The sequence below is a fragment of the Vavraia culicis genome (assembly GCF_000192795.1).
Source record: "Vavraia culicis subsp. floridensis unplaced genomic scaffold supercont1.17, whole genome shotgun sequence".
Lineage (NCBI taxonomy): Eukaryota > Fungi > Microsporidia > Pleistophoridae > Vavraia > Vavraia culicis.
In genome coordinates, this window is record NW_007360620.1 from 68,304 (window position 1) to 88,894 (window position 20,591).

General features: G+C 43.3%; 9 protein-coding genes across 9 annotated transcripts; 6 read left to right on the top strand and 3 right to left on the bottom strand.

Moving 5' to 3' along the window:
• Positions 1–348: 348 nt before the first annotated feature.
• On the top strand, positions 349–1,629 carry VCUG_01203 (uncharacterized protein; the record flags this gene model as incomplete). Its single annotated transcript, XM_008076030.1, has 1 exon — positions 349–1,629. The coding sequence occupies one exon, from the start codon at positions 349–351 to the stop codon at positions 1,627–1,629; it is 1,281 nt and encodes a 426-aa protein (XP_008074221.1).
• Positions 1,630–2,546: 917 nt separating this feature from the next.
• On the top strand, positions 2,547–2,855 carry VCUG_01204 (uncharacterized protein; the record flags this gene model as incomplete). Its single annotated transcript, XM_008076031.1, has 1 exon — positions 2,547–2,855. One exon carries the CDS (start codon positions 2,547–2,549, stop codon positions 2,853–2,855), a length of 309 nt encoding a protein of 102 aa, XP_008074222.1.
• A 795-nt stretch (positions 2,856–3,650) lies between these two features.
• VCUG_01205 (uncharacterized protein) lies at positions 3,651–4,130 on the bottom strand (the record flags this gene model as incomplete). The annotated part of the gene is made up of 1 exon (XM_008076032.1): positions 3,651–4,130. The coding sequence occupies one exon, from the start codon at positions 4,128–4,130 to the stop codon at positions 3,651–3,653; it is 480 nt and encodes a 159-aa protein (XP_008074223.1).
• Positions 4,131–4,140: 10 nt separating this feature from the next.
• VCUG_01206 (uncharacterized protein) lies at positions 4,141–6,382 on the top strand (the record flags this gene model as incomplete). Its single annotated transcript, XM_008076033.1, has 1 exon — positions 4,141–6,382. One exon carries the CDS (start codon positions 4,141–4,143, stop codon positions 6,148–6,150), a length of 2,010 nt encoding a protein of 669 aa, XP_008074224.1. The 3' UTR covers positions 6,151–6,382.
• Positions 6,383–9,783: 3,401 nt separating this feature from the next.
• Positions 9,784–11,626, top strand: VCUG_01207 (uncharacterized protein; the record flags this gene model as incomplete). Its single annotated transcript, XM_008076034.1, has 1 exon — positions 9,784–11,626. The coding sequence occupies one exon, from the start codon at positions 9,784–9,786 to the stop codon at positions 11,512–11,514; it is 1,731 nt and encodes a 576-aa protein (XP_008074225.1). The 3' UTR covers positions 11,515–11,626.
• A 1,118-nt stretch (positions 11,627–12,744) lies between these two features.
• VCUG_01208 (uncharacterized protein) lies at positions 12,745–13,791 on the top strand (the record flags this gene model as incomplete). Its single annotated transcript, XM_008076035.1, has 1 exon — positions 12,745–13,791. One exon carries the CDS (start codon positions 12,745–12,747, stop codon positions 13,789–13,791), a length of 1,047 nt encoding a protein of 348 aa, XP_008074226.1.
• Positions 13,792–14,502: 711 nt separating this feature from the next.
• Positions 14,503–15,895, bottom strand: VCUG_01209 (uncharacterized protein). Its single transcript, XM_008076036.1, has one exon. It carries the CDS (start codon positions 15,612–15,614, stop codon positions 15,066–15,068), a length of 549 nt encoding a protein of 182 aa, XP_008074227.1. The 5' UTR covers positions 15,615–15,895; the 3' UTR covers positions 14,503–15,065.
• Positions 15,896–16,087: 192 nt separating this feature from the next.
• On the bottom strand, positions 16,088–16,462 carry VCUG_01210 (uncharacterized protein; the record flags this gene model as incomplete). The annotated part of the gene is made up of 1 exon (XM_008076037.1): positions 16,088–16,462. The coding sequence occupies one exon, from the start codon at positions 16,460–16,462 to the stop codon at positions 16,088–16,090; it is 375 nt and encodes a 124-aa protein (XP_008074228.1).
• A 2,828-nt stretch (positions 16,463–19,290) lies between these two features.
• Positions 19,291–20,188, top strand: VCUG_01211 (uncharacterized protein; the record flags this gene model as incomplete). The annotated part of the gene is made up of 1 exon (XM_008076038.1): positions 19,291–20,188. The coding sequence occupies one exon, from the start codon at positions 19,291–19,293 to the stop codon at positions 20,125–20,127; it is 837 nt and encodes a 278-aa protein (XP_008074229.1). The 3' UTR covers positions 20,128–20,188.
• Between the last annotated feature and the right edge of the window lie 403 nt (positions 20,189–20,591).

The window sequence follows — 20,591 nt, forward strand, 5'->3', positions numbered from 1 at the left end:
ATAAAATTGTTTGGTTGTAAGCGGTTGTACAACTAAAAAGAGGTGCCACGGCACGCCAATTACATGATATGCTGCCACCAAATCACACACATTTTCTACGAGGAAGCGTTCGCGTTTTACTGCGCACCTGAATGTTTTACGAGTTTTGATAATTGTTTCTTCTACTGATGAAGGAGCTGATCGTATTCTGGCACCGTTCGTATTGTGCGTGTGTTTTGCATCACTTATATTCGTAATGACCGATCTGTGTTCGATTACCGAATCAATGATCTGATGCCAAATAGCGTATCAATTGATATCAACGTCAAACACATCAAAAGTATTTATAATTACCATTTTTGAAGTAACATGGTTGTGATTTTAGCTCCATTATTGCTCTTGAAGATGGGAACTGGTGAGTGTGGCGGAATTGCTAACTCAGAGAATTATTCAAACACAGCGGGTGATCAGCACGGGGGTCAAGACGTCGATTCATCGGTAGGAGATGGTGATTTGGGCACTACAACACACAAGGATAAGATGTATGGTGCAGAAATAAACAACATGGAAACGAGTGAAGATCGAGTGTACGGTTGCCAGGCTGCCGACCAAAAGTTTTGCAGTATTATTGGAGGACGCGAATTGCTCGATCACGAGTACGTGGACGAACCGATTCAAGCATCTTTACAACCAAAGAACAAAAAAACAGAAGAAGATGTTCAAACCAACGACATGATTTATAACCCGCCATATCAAGTATCTGCTAATTACACAGAAAATCAAAGCTTAATTCGTGATGGTGCTGGTTTACCTGAACAATTAGGTAGCTGTCGCAAAACAACAGGTCAAATTACCATCGAGGAGATGAATGGCTGGAGTTCTGCGCTTGAAGCCATGCCTTGCAGCGAAGGAGCATTGAGCGAACATACCAATCTTGGCAAAGCGTCTTTTAAGAGCTCAACAAGTGAAGTGAGCAATCTTTTGGGAAAGGATAACGATGCACATGTCCAAGAACATTCTGAGGAACTCAAAAAACATACTTACTCGTCTCCCAGTGCTAGTGATTCAGAGTGCAATCCAAATATAACGGTATACAGCCCAATATACCCTAAATTACCATTACTGGAAAATGAATTTGCAGTCGATACTTATCTTTGGTACGATGACCAGGCTAATACGATTGATAATAATTTTTCTGTGCAATTTACGACCTGGAAAGAATCTCAGTCCAATGGTTACAGCAATGTGCTTGAACCGTTTAACGGGGTTGTTGTGACCGAAGTACTGCCAGAGTTGCATGTAAGTGCTGAATGTACAGACACGCGTACTTCACTGAGTGATCGCGGTTCGCAGTCGAACGATGGAAATGGTGCACATAGCAGTGAAATACACCAATCAGAGGGCATGCAATCTTTATTGGCCGAGCCCTACGATGCTACCACCTCAGATAACCATTCCACAAGCACCGGTGTAAAGAACAATGAGCGAAAAAACATCGTGGCGAACACAAAAGTTAAAAACATGGTGAAGAAAAAAACGTATTCGAACCAAAAAATAATTTTGGTTCTGTTCGTTATTCTGGTTCTGTGTGTGTGTATCGTAGCTTTCATAGTTGTTAAATTATTTTTACATACTTTGAGAATGAAGTGATCTTCCAAATTCACTGCTTTGGTCAGTCCAAGTGTAAAATAAAAGCTCAATTAAAAAATGATTCAAGATTTATTGGCTCGTGGACAACCATCAAGAGCATCGTGCATGCCATTGCTCAATGTCTATTACATGTGGTAAATTATTGGTGTGTAAGGATTTTATACAAAACATGTTTAGGTGCTAGTGCACACATTCCATACAAACACCACCTAATGCGGCATTCACTATGTGTTAGTACCTATCATGGCCTGTTCAGCCTTTGATCCGTAATATAAAGTTCTTCATCTTTGAACTGGTGCTAAAAATACATTTCTTAGAGCTATGCCTGAGCAAATATATTTGTGTGAGAGCAATCGGTCCTAGTGATTGCAGAGCACACCACCCTCTCATCTCAACATATAATATTATTTGCCAAAATTGCTATTTCTTCATTTCAGCCTAAATACGGTATGTTCCATTTTCATCACAAGGATGCCTGATTAACGGCTCTGAACCTAAAGTATCCTTCCTAGAGAATAAAAATTAACAAATATGCTTTGCATCGCGGTTGCGCTTCAGATCAGGATGCTTTAAGTGTATGTACGGTTTTTTGCCTACGAGGTGTGGCATTTGCTGAGCGAGGCAAACTGCCCATAAAACAGCAAATAACGTAAGTTAAGTACAAGAGGAGCATCAAAGCAACAAAAATTGTGTAAAACAGCAGGTAATGTCACCAAAAGTATGTCGTGCTGTGTTATCTTTCGTTGATTACAAACATGCACACGAATCTTATCGCTGCACGATTGCAAAATCCAATAGAAATGTACGTGATGTATGACGTGTAATTTGATGCGATAAATCACTGCTGACGAATCAAAGATGGTGTCCTCTCCTTTTCACCGCACTTAAAACATAAATTGCGATCAAGAGAATTTTGAATGTCCTTTTACAAAGTACGATACTTCCTAGCCAACGATTCGTTGACCTCGATGGGATCAAAATGGTCAAACAGGTTGATGCTGTGCAACCGCTGTGGGCTGAAAAGCAATCCCTTGTTCGTTGTGAAATATCACACCGTGCAACTCTGTAACATTCAGCTTTTGAGCTACAGAAATGCAGGGACCTTTATTGCGTGTAAGGGGTGCTTTGCTGTTTCGGCTGCTAGCGGTGCACGTTTTTGCAAGATTTGTGGGAACCTTGTGCAACACAAAAATATACACTGTGCATCGTGTAAGGGGGATAAGTGAGATGGGCAGCACATAGTTGTACCTGAGAAACGTGCGGAATGCCGAATTGGATGCTTCTGAACTATTCGTAGAGAATCGGTAGTGCGAGATGAAGTAGTACGGAGAAAAGGCCTTTGTTCTCTTGCGGTAAAAAGACCAACGATGCATACGTTCATATGTGTGATGCCCGATATCAGTTCTACAGGTAGCGATATGTCATGTGTATTACAAGTATTGGGAAGGAGCGAGGTAGGTTGAAAACGAGTACGGTGGGATAGTGCAGACTAAAGGCCATCAACAAACCGTTTGAATGGTCATTTCTGCTTTATGGCCGGATAAAGTTGTGATGTATGTATTTTGAGGTATAAGCAACCTTGCACATCCATTTCATAGGTTCTTCGTTGCACATCCATTTCATAGGTTCTTCGTTGCACACCGTGTTAAATTTTATATTTTTTGCACAAACTGCTACTCTCGCCTTGTAAAACCTATTTGTCGTGGTATAACCAACAATAACAGCTCATTCATTGATCACGACCAGAATTATTTGCAAAGCATTTGGTACGGAGATCTACGTATTTGATTGAGGAATCGGATGGCGGACGGTGTAATTCGAGCAATGCGTCGTTAAAATCTCCATTGTGTGAATGAGCAGGTATTTTGTTTGTCTGTATTTGGTATAGAAATCAATATTTATAATTTGTATGCTAGATCAAGATATTTATCACATACCTTGAATATGTTGCCAATTTAATTTTTATTTGATAAATTTACTGATCATATTAACATTCTATCGCTCGGCTGCGCTGTTTATCATCAAGAGGTGGTAAAGAACGTTTCATCGCTCATTGCTGCTAAATTAAATGAATTCAACTGAATGAACGCTTCGATACTACGACATGGAGTAATAAGCACCTTTTTCTGTGCACTTAAGTAACGGGTGATGTGATCGTGCCTGTTAGGGCAATACGGTGTTTTTGGTATGGAATAAGCACTTCGTAGCCTGCAAAACCTGTTAATAAGCGTATTGATCCTGATCAGATAATACGTCCTAATATTTGTGAGTGATGGTATTGTAGGTGGGAAAGAAGTTGTGCAGCTTCCTGATAAACCGTTCTGAACTGTGTACGCTTGTCGACCATACGATGGCTGTCCTGCATGTGATCTGTTAATCACGTGGAAGCAACGGACAAACAAAATGGTGATGCTCCGAAGCGGAGAGAAATACCATCTCACACAACCATGGATGTGCGTGTAATATACACGGGTGTTTATCACATCATCTGTATTTATCATTTGTGTGCAGATGCGATCACGTCCGGTGCCGATATCCTATGCTCAAATTCTTACGGTAAAGCGCATTTCAGGTTTATGTCGATGTGTGCATGTCATGCTGTGCGATAGCTCCTTAAATTCAAGAGCTGGCAGATTAAAAAAAACTGATAGATTTGAAACAACATACAAATTGAACTATAAAAGGAAATTAAAAATGTTTATTATGAAAAGTTCGGGTATCTTGAGGATGGTGTCAAGAGCAATTCTTTTGGTCTCGTTGGTGTGCTTTTACAGGCAGCAGAAGGACGATGTGCTGATGCCGATTGCGCTAGAGGGGAGACGAGGAAGTGCTCTGAACGAGGATAGTACGCCGGGAACAGTAAATGGCGTTGGCAAGCTGCAGAGAGGAATAATCGGCAGTTTGAGGGGATGTGCGAATGATGATAGGATAAAAGCAGCGCTGCGCGGCATTAGGTGGTTTGATGAGCTGGCAAAGAGTGGCATAACCAAATGCATGGAGGATAGGAGGATCAAAGCATTCATACACGTATTTGGATGGTTAGACAAGTTGATGAGCAAAGGAATGGACAGGTGCACGAATAATAGTGGCGTACAGGCGGTCAAGCGCGGCATTAAGCGTTCGTTGACTTGGGCGGTGAAGGGCATGGCTAAGTGTTTGGAGAGTAACAAAGTGCAAGCGGCCTGGCACGGTGTTACAAGGTCGAAGGAATGGATAACCAACAAAACTGCTGGTTTTGTTACAATTGACGTGCCATCGATGGTTACGTGTAGTTTTAACAAGTCGCGGCATAGGATTGTGGCATGGACCACGAGGTACGGTAACGCGGCGAAGATGAAAAATATCGTTGTTTTCTCCCTAGCATGGAGCAAAACGGCATGCAAAAATGTGTACAAGTGGTTTAACATGGGCAATTTCTGGAACATCATTCTCAGAATCAAAGATTGGCAAACAAAACTGACAAGCCGCCTCATTTACCGTGCAAAAAAAGTTGAAATGAGCGCTGTACAACAGAACGCTAAGAATTGGCTGGCGAATACGGCATACGTGGTGTGTGGGTATGTGAACTGGGGAATTCTTCGAGGACCGATCGAGAGCATAAGGCGCGCACATGTAGTGGTTGCCGATAAAATTGCTGTTGGCGTAGAGAGGAGTGGGATAAAAGAAATAGCGGTTAAGATAGTGAAACTTGGGGAGGGAAGAGCTTGCACCGGGATGGTTGAAATGCTACGAGCGCTGGAGAAGAGGGCATCCGTAGATTGGATACGGCACAGAATTCTGGGAATGCGCATCTCTTACGTCAAAAAGGAAATTAAATTTAAACAAACACGAGGAATGAGAACAGCGATTGATGAAGAACTAAAGCAAGAGATGGACGGTTTCTTGAAGGGCAATTGGAACGCGAGCGTGCATACCGACGAAAATGGTGTTGCTATGAGGGATGGCGGGGAAGTGCTCGATCGTGGGATCAACGATTGGATAAAGAAGCACGTGCATACACCTATTTCAATAAGACATAGGGTCTACGGGGCATTTGGCTTGATGGGAAAGAGAGCATCCATATGGTGGCGTTGGGTTGGGCAAAGATTGGCAAAGAACCTGGGCAGAATTATGAGACATGCACGAAATAGCCAAAAAAAGGTACCACAAGGAAGGAAAACGGATGGAAACGGCTGTGCAATAAGCAAAAGTGCGCAAAACAGAGAAATAAGGGAAGAACTTGGAAGGGGCACATGGCGACTACTTCATACGATGGCCTCGAAGTTTCCGGTTGATCCCAGCGAACAGGACAAAAAGAACGTTATTCAGTTTCTTTCGTTGCTGGCCAAGCTATTCCCGTGTGAGGAGTGCAGCATGCACTTTCAAAAACTACTGAATGACCATGTGCCTGTGGTTAGCTCGAGAAAGGAATTCGAGCTTTGGTTGTGCAGCGCACACAACGTCGTTAACAAACGTTTGGGAAAGCCTATTTTTGATTGTGAAGGGATAAGCGATGTTTGGGGCTGTGGGTGTGAAATATAGGAGTGGCAGCAGTCTTGGGTAGGTGAAAACTGTTGTGGGTGTGTAAAGGCATTGTGGGTGATTTGGGTCTGTTTCAGAACAGCGAATAGTAGGGATGTGTGCGAGCCGTGAATCATTCAACGACGATCTTGCTGGGGGAACGGATTATGTATCGAATGGGAACGCGATACATGATGAGTAGCAGATTCGTGGGATGAGAGTGCAGTTCAATATGTGAAGTATAGACAAGTAAATACCATTTGGTAATTCGTCCTTTTGCATCGGTTTATATCCACGATGCTTTACTAGCCTGATCCCTTCTGGTCTGCGTCAATGTTTTTGTTCGATTCATCGCAACCACATTTTACGGTTCATCGCTACAAATAGTAAATATCGTGCAGTGCCTACAGCTAAGTGCTCGTCGTACAACACCACGTAAACCACACGTGCAAAGACTTGCGCTCCAATTGCTGCCTGCCAGCAACTTCCTTTATCTGTTGCTGTATAACGCTACAGTAAATCAACGAAAACTTTGTTTTGAGGCCATTAACCGTAAGATCGTGGTAATTTTACTGTTTTTAGAAAATATCATAGTTACGTGTACACTTCTTTTTCCAGTGCGGTACTTCAACTGATTATGGTCAGCGGCCCGTATAAACGTAGCTATGGTCAGAAACAGTGGCCCTCCATATCCAGCTGACCGTTCATTCTGTTGGTGTTTGCAGGTCACGCCCTCATTTTTTAATGAGCCCATCTCTTCTGGACAGAGATATCATATGATGTAAGGCACGCTGTACCTCTAGCCAAGGATTCCATGTTTTGCTCATTGGCATGCCGCAACACTTGTGGTTCATAACATTGATGCCCGGCTTGCAATATTGATCGAATTAATTTTGTTTCGTAATCGGTTCACCTGATAAAGTAATCAGAAACATTTTCGATCGGCCAAAAGATATTTTAACACAAAACTTACACGAAAAAATTGATCCAGCGACACGGAACGGACATTTAATGAAGTTGCGTATTTCCGCACGTACTCTGCAGAATGCCAGGATCAAATTACCGTATGAAACAGTAGCAGAATGACCGTAGTTAATTACCGTGTTTTATCTTATAATACGGATCGCTTGCCTTGTCCTTGTTTTTATCCAAAGGGAGAATGGTACTCGCCCGTTTTTGTGATACTTGATGAGAGCATGGCACGAACTGCAACAAGTGCAGCGCAGCAGCGCATCACATATTCGCGTTCATCGCGGTGCGCTCTAATGCCCTCACATCCTCACCATGGTTATGCCCGTTTTGAAACGGTTTGGTTTTACCGATTGTGTGAGTCAATCAAATGAAAACCGCAACCAATTACTTTTGTGTCAGCATTCCTCCCAAACCGTACTTAAAACAATACATGGCTCAAAACTTGGTATCAGAAACATCGTATGCATTACCAACATATAAAAGCAAATGTAACAAAATTTTACTATGTACCTTTTTTTTCCGGGATTGATAACAGCGATGTCGTACGGATTGGTAAGAAGAAATTTTGAACCGGGATTTGATTCGGTGGGCAGCCACCAATACAGCGTGCACGGTTCCCAAATGGAACACGTTCCGGGAGCCGTACTTTTTATGAAACCTACCCCGATTTTACCCGATGTGGATATTGTAGATGCCTATGGATACTACGGGGACTACTCGTCGGTGGATAACTATGGTTATTGATGGTGTACAGCGATATAAATAAAAATTTTGAAGATGAGAGTAATACGTGTAAAAGTTTGGACAGCTAAGTTTTGAAAAAAGGTTAAAATTTTTGGTTGGACGAGTGGGTGAAACACCGTCTTGTGCTTAAAAATTTGATACGTGGGCACACACGTTTATGCTGCTGGCTGGAACGATTGTCCTGCAGCGATGCGTGTTTAACTGACAGAGCCGTTTTTTGCGGTTTGGTTTGATTATCATCCTCTTGACCGGACCTTTCTTTGAGAAAGTCCTGCGATTTGCATATTGAGGGCGTGTTACGGGAAATATCACGCTGCGCGGGTAACAAATGTACTTTAGGTGCGCCACAACCACATTCCACATCACTGCGTGTGTTTGCACCAACCGTTCGCCACGACGTGTAGAACTGCCACAGAAGTAACAGGCGAATGCCTGTTGATAAAGTGACTTTACTGCTTTGCTACCGTGAAAAATGGTTGAAAGGCATTCACATGAGAGATCGTAGTTTAAAACAGCATTTTAGATCGATTTATCAACCTTTTACAACAATTACGTTTAATTTGCATTCTTTGATTACCGCAAGTACGTTTGAGGGCATGCCAAGGGCATCGTTCCTCGATTACGCAATTGGGCAAGTACAGGGTAAAGCGTAACAATGGCAGGTATAAATTTAACTTGTACCTGACCACATGTACCGGTAGGTATTTGTGCTTCTTTACACGCACAATAAATGTAGGAGCAATAAATGTAGGAGCAATAAATGTAGGAGCAATAAATGTAGGAGCAATAAATGTAAGATAGCACAAATATTCTTACATCTCATCGTAAATTACCAGCAACCATGAACTACCAAAATAAATTTATCTAACACACTTCGGCATTCAAAACAGTTATGAGCATCTACGATGTTCTACCTTTGCCGTAAAACACGCCCTGACCTATTTGAGTGATTTATTCGTTAAGTGGTGTAAATCGCACCATTTGCATTGGTGGTTTGGCTTGATTGCAGCTGGGACAGGAATTGGGGTGTAAGCAGCAATAAGGCCCGTTTAAGGGCTTTCATACGCATTCATTTGAATTATTCCTCTGATGATATATTTTCTGGCGGATAACAGTTATTTGCTTGCCAGGTGAACCTTGCATCGTACATGATTTTCTGTTCAGGCAGAAGGTTTGAAACGAGAGCGGCATCATTATGGCGTAAGGCCTTTGGCCTACATAGAGAAACAAAGGTTCTATTTCTTCTCCGTTACATGTACATTGCCTAATTAGATGGGGCCTATATCTGAGCTTTGATACTATTTTTGGTTGTTCTGCCAACCAAATTGTTACGATATCACTGAGAAATTTGCACAGGCATATTACGATTGACAGCCCGTTGCTATAAAACAACCATCGATAAGTGCTTTATCTGTTTTTTGCACGATAAAATGTGCAGACTCTCTTGACGTGGAGCACAGAACACGCATCTTTTGCACAGCAAGTTTGTTAAACTGAAATGTTTGTGAAGGTACCGTTTTGCTGCCTGTCACAAATACATTAGGAAAGTTTTCTTGTCTCTTGAATTATTTCTGTATCAGTTCGTACGTTGAGCGTAAATTTAAGACTTTTGCACCAAGCTCATGAAGTACTACGGTTCGTGATCGCTAAATAATAATGCTGAACGCTGCAGGGCACAGACTAGGGGAAGTTATGATCTGATTCTGTGTTAAGTTTAAAATTTAACGGTCGAACAAGTAGTATAATTTTTACCCAGCACCAATGTTCAATTATTATTACGTCTGTTGCAACAACCTACGTACGGTGCTCCTGTATCGTACGAAAGAGAGCCGAAGTGATTGGGACCACCGCTATTTCATGTCACAACGCTGAGATGCTACTCGGTTCATCGTTGGACGAACATTTTTTTATAATTCAAATCAACGCTCACCCTCCCACATGAAGGAAGTACTCAAGATTAAGCGTGTTGTCGGGTGCATTCTGAAGGATGAAAAGGTGTTTGTAAGAATTTTATGGGAGGATAAGCTTGTGACTTGGGAATCGCCCGAGACTTTGCGCTGTCCCCTTCTATTCACCAACTTCTTGAACAAAGTGGACGGCTTACTGCAGAAAAAAGCTTTTGAAGAAGAAAGAATCAGAAGAAAAGTGGAAGAGAAAAGTTTTATTTCCAGCATACGGTCCAAAGAATCTATCACAGGGCGCACAACAGCGCCAAGGGCCGCTGTTTTGGAACACAATAGAATTAATCGGCACATAATTAAAACAGCAGGCCAACGCACCGATGAGCTTGAAAAACATAGGGAATTTCAACACGCATACATAGCTAATCAAAAGATCGTTAAAGAAGGAAATCGCTCAGCGAAGCAACAATCAGAGTCTTTTGGCCAAAAACTGAACCTTGGGCCATATAAATCTTCGTTCAGAGCATCAAACAAAATTTTTTTGAACAGTCAAAGATACTTTGAGGCGCCGCTGAGCAAACAGACAGGCTATATAGAGAAAGAAGAGGTTGACATACAATCAAAGGAGAACGATTTCGTAGTTTTAATCGATTCTGTAAAAATTGCCACGTTTTCCTACGTATGCATTCTTGGTAATCTCGCCATGCCTTTTGGTAAGCAATTCAACGTATCTCGTACCATAGGTTTTGCTGAATTTGAGAATATTATGTTCTCGGCACGGCAAAACGTGAACTTTGGAGATTATGATGTGTATAATTTGAAATTGCTGAATAACAATGACAAATTTCGTGACCTGCTTCTACAAGGTAAAGAGAATCATGTGTTTGTGGACATTTCTGGTGAAATTTCTTTTGTATTGTTTCTCGTGTTTAACAGCAACAAATTAAAGAAATACAATATATGTGGATATTACAATCTTGTGAGAATTCCTGCCAAAACGATAAGATACGCCATCAATCCCAGACTCGACAAATCCCTGTGCGATTCGTACAATCTATGGCAGAAGAATACTTACCAATACGTTGATCGTGTATTCAGGCATTTTCTCATCTCCGGTCCCAACCTGACAGAGGATAAAATTCTAAAATTCTCCATCTTTGCTAGCAGTTCGAATTTTCTGGCCAATGAAATAAGGAAGTTTTTAACTTCTAGAGGTAAAAAATATGTGAGCATGGATCACACAGAAATTGACACGATATTCGTACATGTGGAGTATCTGCAGTTTCTCAATAACATGCCGTTCTATTTTATGCTCATAGAGTCGAATTGTTCGTTTTATTTTTTCGGCACGTCGATCCTGAAGAGAGAAGGCTACTTCGTAGCGCCTATGCTGAAGGAAGGTGGCGTTCTGCTACTTGCTGACAGTATTGCTACTCAGATCGACGATCAGCAGCTTTCACAGGTTATGGCATTCTTGAGGAAGGATAACATGTCCAAGTGGCAGCTAGTGATAGGATCAAGTTTAGCCAAAAAGCTTGAATCGATGCTCTGTCAGATGCCACAAAACGATACGGTAAGAAACGTCCTGTTTCTCTCTCAGAATAACGTAGTTGGGTCGTCCAATTTTGTTCCCGAGGAATACATAAGGAATCTCAGAAAAAAACACCTCATTGAAAAGCGGCACTTCTACATATTAGATCCGAAGATAAACGATAATCTGCACAAGACACCGAAGCAATTCATTAATATTATTAATAACCACAAATAGAAACATGAAGTTCTTGCTGTTTCGCTCCTTGCCGTTACTTAGACTGATCGTACTACAAGACGGACGAACAAAGCGAAATCAAGCCTATAGCATTAAATCTTTTCATCCTTGTACCTCAACCTAACCTTTGAATCACCACCAATATTTTCTAATTACAATCATTGCGCACTTGCAGTTATCGACTTGGACACTTTTGCCACACTCATCAAATATCGTTGTTCACCAGTACTTTGATCGCAGAATATTTCATGGATGCGACTCCTCAAACTGCGGTATCTCGCGTGGTTATAAACCTAATAAATGCATCGGCACCTCAATTATGACTGTTTATAGGTAGTGGAGTGACATTTTTACGTGATATATCCCATGCATCTTTACTCCATGATGTTCATTCATTACTGTCTCAAGAATCTGCCTGTGGATAGCAGCCAAATATTGCGTATTCCATTTCTTGAATGATTAGCCGTAATATGCGAAAACTCGGATCTCATACAGGGGTAGCAGCCAAATATTGCGTATTCCATTTCTTGAATGATTAGCCGTAATATGCGAAAACTCGGATCTCATACAGGGGTAGCTAAAAAATAAATGGTATTTACCGATTATAAAGGCATTTATGCTAATCCATCCAAAAACATTTTATTCCTCTTGAATGTGATATAACGATTAAAATTGCAATAAAGCTGTGGAATAAACCATAATATATTTTGAACACCATTCAACACGTGATACCTCAAATTTGAATTTAGATCAACTAAGCGGTCTTATGAACAAAATGGCCTTTCCTACTAAATAATATTATCATGTACCGATATACCACGTGTTTTCGTCCTTAAGGAAGGAAAGTAAAGTTTGAAGACATGTTCATCAAGAACTGCAACGAAAGCATGCAAATGGAATGTAAAACATGAAAGTGGGCATCGTGGTATCCATTTTACACAGCTTGTACAAAATAGTGCCTTTCTGTTGCATGTCCACCACATATCTACGGACGGCACAGTCATCTCTTCGGCCTTGCAAAATAGTCGGCAGACGAGTTATTTTTTCTTATGTTTAGCCGATCAAAACCAATGAACGGCACGATTACGCATCTTCATCTCATTTTTCTGTGTATCCCCCGATTTCTTTTCCTTTTTCTTTATCCCTTCCAATGAACGGCACGATTACGCATCTTCATCTCATTTTTCTGCGTATCCCTCGATTTCTCTTCCTTTTTCTTTATCCCTTCCAATGTCCAAAGACGATGTGTTTCAAGTGATCAGTCTCATCTCCAAGACAACAAATGCCCCACTGATCCTTCATCTGCCATTGAATACCACCAAGAATCATTTGCAGTCCATTTTGAACGATCATTTCAACACCCGCAAATTTTACAAGTTCTATTCGGAAAAGTCTTTCAACGAGTTAAGAGATGTACACAAGGATGAGAGCAGGCTGGAGATCTTTTACGAGGAGGTTAGTGTGTTTAGCGTGGATGATGATGTACTGAGAGCAAGAGATGGTTATCTGCTCTGCAGGAATGGCTTTTACCGTGGGTTTAACAAAATATCGGACCTGCAGAAAAGAGATTTTTCAGTGGATGGGAATCGAGTAGCATTCTTGGCAGGGCTAGACTGCATTGAGGTGTATGACATGGACAAGCGCTTAGATCCGCACCGCGATAGCGCCACTAAAAACCGTGCTGATGATCAGCATGCACCGTCAGAAAGTGCCGCTGGGCTAGCCGGTAACAAGGACTTTGCTTTAGATCGTACGTATAAATTTAGCGAGGCTATCGCAGCATTTCTGCTGCGGAACAACATCATGCTCGTTGCCTGCACCGATGGAAGTGTACACGTGATCGACAGCCAAAAGCATCTGTTGGCACGTCTTGCAGCCGCAGTAGCAAACGTGGAGTACCACGATGCCATCTTTCATTTAATTTCCAGGAATGGCACGTATTTGCGCTACCAATACGATGAAAACGACGTACAAGCAAATTTAACGACAATTTACCACGACAGACCGGTCACAGCCTTTGCTGCTGCTCCCTTGTTCGTGGTGGCCACGACAAATAAGCTGCTTGTAGGAGATGATGAGATTCAGCTCGGCATTCGCTACGTAAAAGATGTAAAGACGTACTTAGACAGGATTTACGTGTGTGGGCAGCACCGTTTGATTGTGCTTGAGCAGCTGAAAGTGGTGAATAGCTTTCAATACGAAAACGAAATAGTGGGTGTTACCATGGTTGGTGGAAAGGTGTACCTCATAGAGGGAAACCGTGTGCATGAGCTGTGATGAGGCCACCATCATTTTGAAGTATTGTTGGGCATACGAAACGAATTTGTGCTGCACAAGCACACCAAACGAGGTTTTCCGGTGTGGAGCGAGGAAACAACCCGAGCTGGTGCGAGCGATTGATTATAATGGCACTGGTGGTGAGGATAACCCGTAAAACGAAAACATTGAGTAAAATGTTCTGAGACAAAGACGTGGTACTTTTAATTTTGTGCGATTCGTTGCTGTACGGCCACGCACTTCCTAATTCATGTTCAGTTACCAGCAGAGCACGCTCTGCTCAATGCTGCTGGGTAGGATTTGCCTGTATGAGGGTTCTCATTGTGGTTTGACCAACCTTAGTTCGTGGGACGGTGCCGTAGTCAACTCAGAACTGAGCGGCACGTATGTGATGCATAAAAATAAATGGTGCATAAAAATAAATGGTGCATAAAAATAAATGATGCATAAAAATAAATGGTGCATAAAAATAAATGACGAATTTTCTGGCCATTACGTACAACAATTCACTAACAGGCCCTTGTACCACGATATATCCTAAGCATAGCACCGTGTTGAATTGCCGTGTTTCATAGCTGGCGGTCAGCACTCATTCAGTTGTAATCAGGACATCAAACTCTGTTCACAGTAAACGGCACGGTTTGCAGGGCTGCTATGGTTCTGTCTCCTGGTACACCGTGCCCACCACCTTTAAGCCGTAGCTGGCACGGACCCCTATCGATGTCGTACTCGGCAGAAATCAAGAAAATATTTATTATGGCAATGGAAAGTTCGTACAGAAAAAAGGAAATAAACGAAACGATCGCACGAATTGCAGGTAAAATTGATAAATTGATGGTAGAAGAGGGTGACCTGGAAAGTTTGAAGAGAGAGTTTGAGTCCATTCGAAAAGACTTCGACAGCACTGCCAATCACATCAAGTAGGAGCAGCTTGTAGCGGTCCACGATTGAATAAACTTGTTTGGTCCTAAAAAGCGTTACGGCAGCAAGAAATGTTTGCCTGTTCGATTGATCACCAAACGGAAGGAGAACGGGCAGATAGCGAGACGTGATCGCCTGTTGAATGTTATGCATGTTCTCTCGTCGTATACCTGTGGGCGGTGCTCATCACACGGCAATGCCGTTCTCTCCCGCTACCGAACTTTTAAGCCGGGCAGGCATCCTCAGAAGACACGGTCCCAATAATTGCTAAAATTTTGCCCCCATTCCAACGTGGTATTCCCAGCAACGCCGGCCCATTTTCCTAAAGACTCGTAATTTAAAGGAGTGTTTAACTAAGCAGTGCTGCTTTTCATCATTTCCGTGTAAAACACCGTTTCCTTCCCTGTATTGCCGTTCTCAATGCCATTCATTGTCCTCCTTGCTTCTTCCAGCACACACCCCCATTCCGTTGCCTTCATGCCCTCCAGCACGATCACAACGGCAATTTTCATCTTCTCGTCCTCAATTTCGATCAGCGGTATTTCAAAGTCAAGGCACTCCAAGATCATCTTCTCCACACCCACCATGTCCTCCTCGGTACAAGCACCGCCCGTCACACATGCATATTCGCACGCACGGCGCATGTTAACCTCGAAAACTTTGCTCGCCAAGAAGAGCGCGCAGACCCCCACCTTCTGCATTTCACCCGTGTCCACGTTGGCCCTCGCCACATAGTGATCAAAGATCCGTATGGCCAGTATGTGCGTGTCGAGCGTTAGCCTGAAGTCTATTGTTACCTCAAAGAGCCACCGGAGAAGCTTCGTGCGGTTTGTTGATCTGTGAATGGTCAGCTTGAACCTCTTGGTGGGTATTTGCGGCAGGTTTGATATGTCGATGAGCATTGGTGTGCAAGGCTTTTTGGTGTTTTATATTTTTTTGAGATTTTGGGAGTACTGAGAGGTAAAAATTTGGGCATGCGTAAAAACGGCAAATGAGGTTTTACGGTTTATTGGCGAGATAAATCGGGTGTGCCGTGTTTTGGTGTTTAGTGCGAGGCGACAAGCGTTTTAGAACGGTGCTCTAATCGTGCGGAGAGCGTGTGATCGTATCTGAGCAATTTGTTGCGGAGGGAATAACTGGCAAGTGCTGTAAAAGGCTGCTTGCGCAGGAACGCAGCACGAACCTACCCATGTACGGCCAACGCACCTTTAAAGATCCAAATAAACAGCATTTGATAGATAAGCGCAGTTCAGCGAAGAACAGCGTTTGTGCGTGGCGCTCCTTCCAGTGCACGCCAATGTTCCAAATTTTACATTTTGCTGCCCCAATTGGTTTTTAGACACGTTCTAAACGCAGATGCGTATTTGCACCCGCCTCACAGCGCTGTTGATGTGCACCCCAGCAAAAATTGATACTTCCTCAAAACAACACGTTTATGAGCAGCACTGCGCATTTCCTGGCCTAAAAGTATTTCACCTGCAACCACTAAGCGCACCAACAGGAAACGGTCGTTCACTAAAATCTTTTCTTCTTCCCGCGCACCAACAACATTCTTGGACCTGTGCCCGTTTCCGGCACACCTGCCACGATAAAGGGAAGGTAACGCGCTCATCGTTGGCTCAGTGCACGCACGGCCTTTTTCATTGCATGTCTTAGCACGGAGCAGCCACCGAAGTATTGCAGTTAAAGTACTGCCCGTAAAAACGTGCACGTACCGATTCAGGCCAATGAAAGGTGCGAAACACCACATGGCGTGTTAAACGTGTCTTAGTGACAAAAGTGCAGGGCAGTGCGCCAGAGCACCGCAAATTGAACGCTTCCAGCAAACGATTTACTTATTCTGTGAGATGAGCTATGTGGTGGGATCCTTCTGTCTTGCCCGGCAGAACACCACGATGCTGCGAACATGCATATCCCGCGTGATGTATAAATCCTTGGTGTGCCAGCACCACCATCAGAACAGCGATGAGCAGCAACATTCGCCATTGCACGGTACTTCGAATATAAAGAGTGGTTCGTGATTGTTTGATGGTGATCATTGGCGTGTAACGAATTGAGCAGAGGAATGAATAAATTGCCTTTGGCCTTGGTTTGCACCTCGGGGTACCGGAGTAGGTGGTGATGGCCTGCAAGAAGATGATAAATTGCATACGTGCGGTGGTGAAGTGAAGTATTGCGGTTGGAAGAAATGCATTCGTACGTTTGGTGGTCTATGACAGACCTACCATGCTGTGATAGGTAAATTTGCTTTTCCTGCTTTGCTGCCACGGGAAGGCGAGCAAAAGGGTAGAGGAAGGCGAGCAAAAGGGTAGAGAAAGGCGAGCAAAAGGGTAGAGAAAGGCGAGCAAAAGGGTAGAGGAAGGAGGACGTACCGCTAAAATAATTGTGGGGGCATGGCTCGTTGTAAGGGGAAGGTAATCGTTTCAACAACCGTGACGTGGCGTAGTGCTGATTTGATTAGAATGCCCGTTTATTGCTCAAGCATTTTTGCAGGTAAAGCTGCATATGACCGAATACTTTGCTTAAATACGAGGTATGGCGTGCTTGCACGCTGCTACACCATTCATCACCGAGCTGTGCTCAAATCATTGCTTAGGAGGTGTTTCTTACGGTTATGGTCCTTAGCAGCGCCTTCTAACGCGTACGTTTGCTGACGGCCATCCAAAATACTGCCAGTGCTATTTTCATCCACCACGTACTGCCTGAGAAACACGCGCAGTCCAAAGAAAATGATAAATCTATTTTACTATACGCGGTGCACAACGAATAGCAAATTTATCTCAGCACATGCCACACCACGCTCATACACAGCACACCAACTCATCCTACGCCCTGTCATTAAACTTCCATTTCCTGTAGTGGTAGCTGTGATAGTTGTAATTATTGTGCTTGTCACCGTGCTTACCATGGCAGTAGAACACCCTCTTCCTATGCTTTTGGTAGGGCGATAAGTGTCTTTGATAAACCTTTGAGTCGTAAAAGTCTACCAGGTACTCCTCGCTCGAGGTATGCGAGCTATCATCAATCGTATTTACCTGTTCTATCGTGTAGGAGGGAACAAAGTGGGAGAACCGGCACAGTGCGAATGAAATGTACAGAAGAAATGCGTACATGGATGGAATGAATGCGTTCTATTTATGTTTTGCTATCTAAGAAATGGTTTTAGATGGAGGAGATGATTGGGCAGCATATGACAGTTTAACAGATGGAAATGATTTATTTGAGGGTGCGGGTTAATCATGGGGAGTGGTTTATTTGAGGGTACGGGTTAATCATGGGGAGTGGTTTATTTGAGGGTACGATGCCCTTTTTACGCATGGTGTATGACAGCCCCATACACCATGCGTAGAGCAGATTGGGTAAAAAAGTAAATTTATTTGGCACGGTGCCGTGCGAAGAGCATAAAAATTATTACAAGCAAATTTTACGGGCTCGAACGTTTTTAACACGTACGGAATGCTTGGATGCAGCTGGGTGCGAGGAAAAAATAAAATTAGCAAAAAAAGAATGCTGGTCATACGAGGATGAACAACGAACATGCACTTTTAAGCTACGGAGTTATCACAGCTTTGAATTGCAGCCCCTCAAAACGCTTTTACCAGAAAGTTTTTGGTGCCCGGAAAGCGTGCTGAAGCACGGGTTGCAACAGCCGCACTGAGGAGAAAGGCATCAAACCAAGCTTATCCAGCACCAGAGCAAGGATGGCACAGCTGCGATGTGCAACAGCCTTGCACAGAAGTGCTGTTTGATTCGGAAGGGTCCACCTCATTTTTTACCGGTACACTTTCCCTCCCATTATTTTGTGCGAATTGTTTTCTTTGCAAGGACCAATGCTCAAATTCTGGTCCTAAATTAGCAATTCATTTAATCACACCACCCTTCATATGAGCACGTCACTTCATGATCAGTCAGGTGTAACACCATTTACATCTCAACATTTTGATTTCATCCGTGATTTAAGGAACGTTAAAATCGGTTACCGCGTGTGCTGCCAAATCTACCGCTATTAAAAAGGTGTACCGAAATGATTGGCCGTAAAGAACGTTTACATTGTTTTGAATTTAAATATTTGTACGGATCAGCTCGTACGTGCGATCCCTGTTCTTGTGAGTACCCGCTCATCTTTGGCAAGCGCTCATCAAATTATTTATCTAGTGCTTGTTTGCTTGCGATCAAAAGCTTTACAATTGTTGAGGTGTGTGCTACAACGATTATTGCTGCATATTTTGCACCAACTTGGTTTTATTTATCGGTGTTAGTTCAACGGTTGCTGTTCCATTTCATTTGGTAGTGCTAACACCTCAAGTATTTATTGTTTCTTCTCCTGCTCCTCAAAAATACTGCACCCTTCCCCGCTCCTCAAAAATACTGCACCCTTCCCCGCTCCTCAAAAATACTGCACCCTTCCCCGCTCCTCAAAAATACTGCACCCTTCCCCGCTCCTCAAACCCATTATTTCTCACCCTTCCCCGCTCATCATCCAAAATATTCCATAAAACACTTCCATCACCACAATTAGTTTCAAATCCATCACAAACAACAGTCCCATCACATAAAAAGAGTGTCAATCCGCACATAATGTTAATTCTGCACGTTCTTGGCATACTCGCATGCACAACCGGTACGCACTACGAAGTACCAATAGACGTAATATTTGAGGATGCAGCGTTCCAAAAAGCGGTGGGTGAGCTGCTAAGGAACAGGGACTTGCCGCACGAGTACAACGATTCAATGGAATATTCGGTGGGTGAAAATCTGATTGAGGAGGTGTTGGAGAGCGTTGAGAACTACGTGAATGCCCTGCTGTTTGATCTGGAGGTGAGCGTGCTCCTGAGTTTCGTGTACGAAGACACGAACAGAGTATCGCAGCAGGTATGTGCCAATCCCTACAGAATGCACGGCATTCTAAAGCAACTGCCGGCGTATAAGAACACCATTTATGTGGCGGGGTGTGCGGACCAACCACAGGAGCGTGCACGAACGGACTTTCCGGAGGGCCACGTGAAGGGAGCAGAGCTGTCGGTGTATACCAACACACGTGACCGGCCAGGCAACAAAACCATGCTGAGCACGTCGTTCAATTCGTTTAGCGTGCTGAAAAGGCACAAAATGTCACCGTATGAGTTTAGGAAGGCCGCACAGATGCGTGATATGGCAATTATGAACAGCATACGGTTGCAGCGCGAGAAGAGAAAGCCTATGCCGTTTAGAAAGCAGTACACCACGAATGCGTCTAGGTGTGTGATCTTGTCCGGTGTGTACCTGGATGAGCACTATGTGTACAATTTGAGGAAGGCGGTTATGGAGATAGTGGGGGGCGGAGCTGTCAGAGCAAATGTGGATGCGGATATTCGGAGGGGCATTTGTGAATACGTGAGGAGTTGCTACGAGGGAGAGGTGCTTGAAGAAATGTGAATAGGAGGTGATGATGAGGAGGTGAAGAGGAGATGAGGAGGAGATGATGAGGAGATGATGAGGAGATGATGAGGAGATGATGAGGAGGTGAAGAGGAGGTGAAGAGGAGGTGAAGAGGAGATGATGAGGAGGTGAAGAGGAGATGAGGTGATGAGGAGGAGGTGAAGTGTGGAATGAGCAGATGATGAGGTGATGAGCAGGTGAGTGCAAATTAAATTTAATGTAAGAGAACGTAACTGAAACGAACTGTGAAAACATCGCAAAATTAATTTAATCGCTGCACAAAGAAAGTGAGCGGTAAAAAACAACAAAATTAACGGTCCTTACTACGAATCAGAACGGTAACAAACGCACCAAGGAAGGATACGGTAACACCCATCGTTTTGATCATCTACCACTCACCCAGCAGTGTAAACAAACGTACGTATGGTAAATTCTTGCGTATTCCTACGGCTCGTAATTCC

What these genes read in the sequence shown, in the direction of transcription:
- VCUG_01209 (XM_008076036.1), bottom strand. Translation starts at nt 15,614, where the DNA reads ATGCTCATCGACATATCAAACCTGCCGCAAATACCCACCAAGAGGTTC.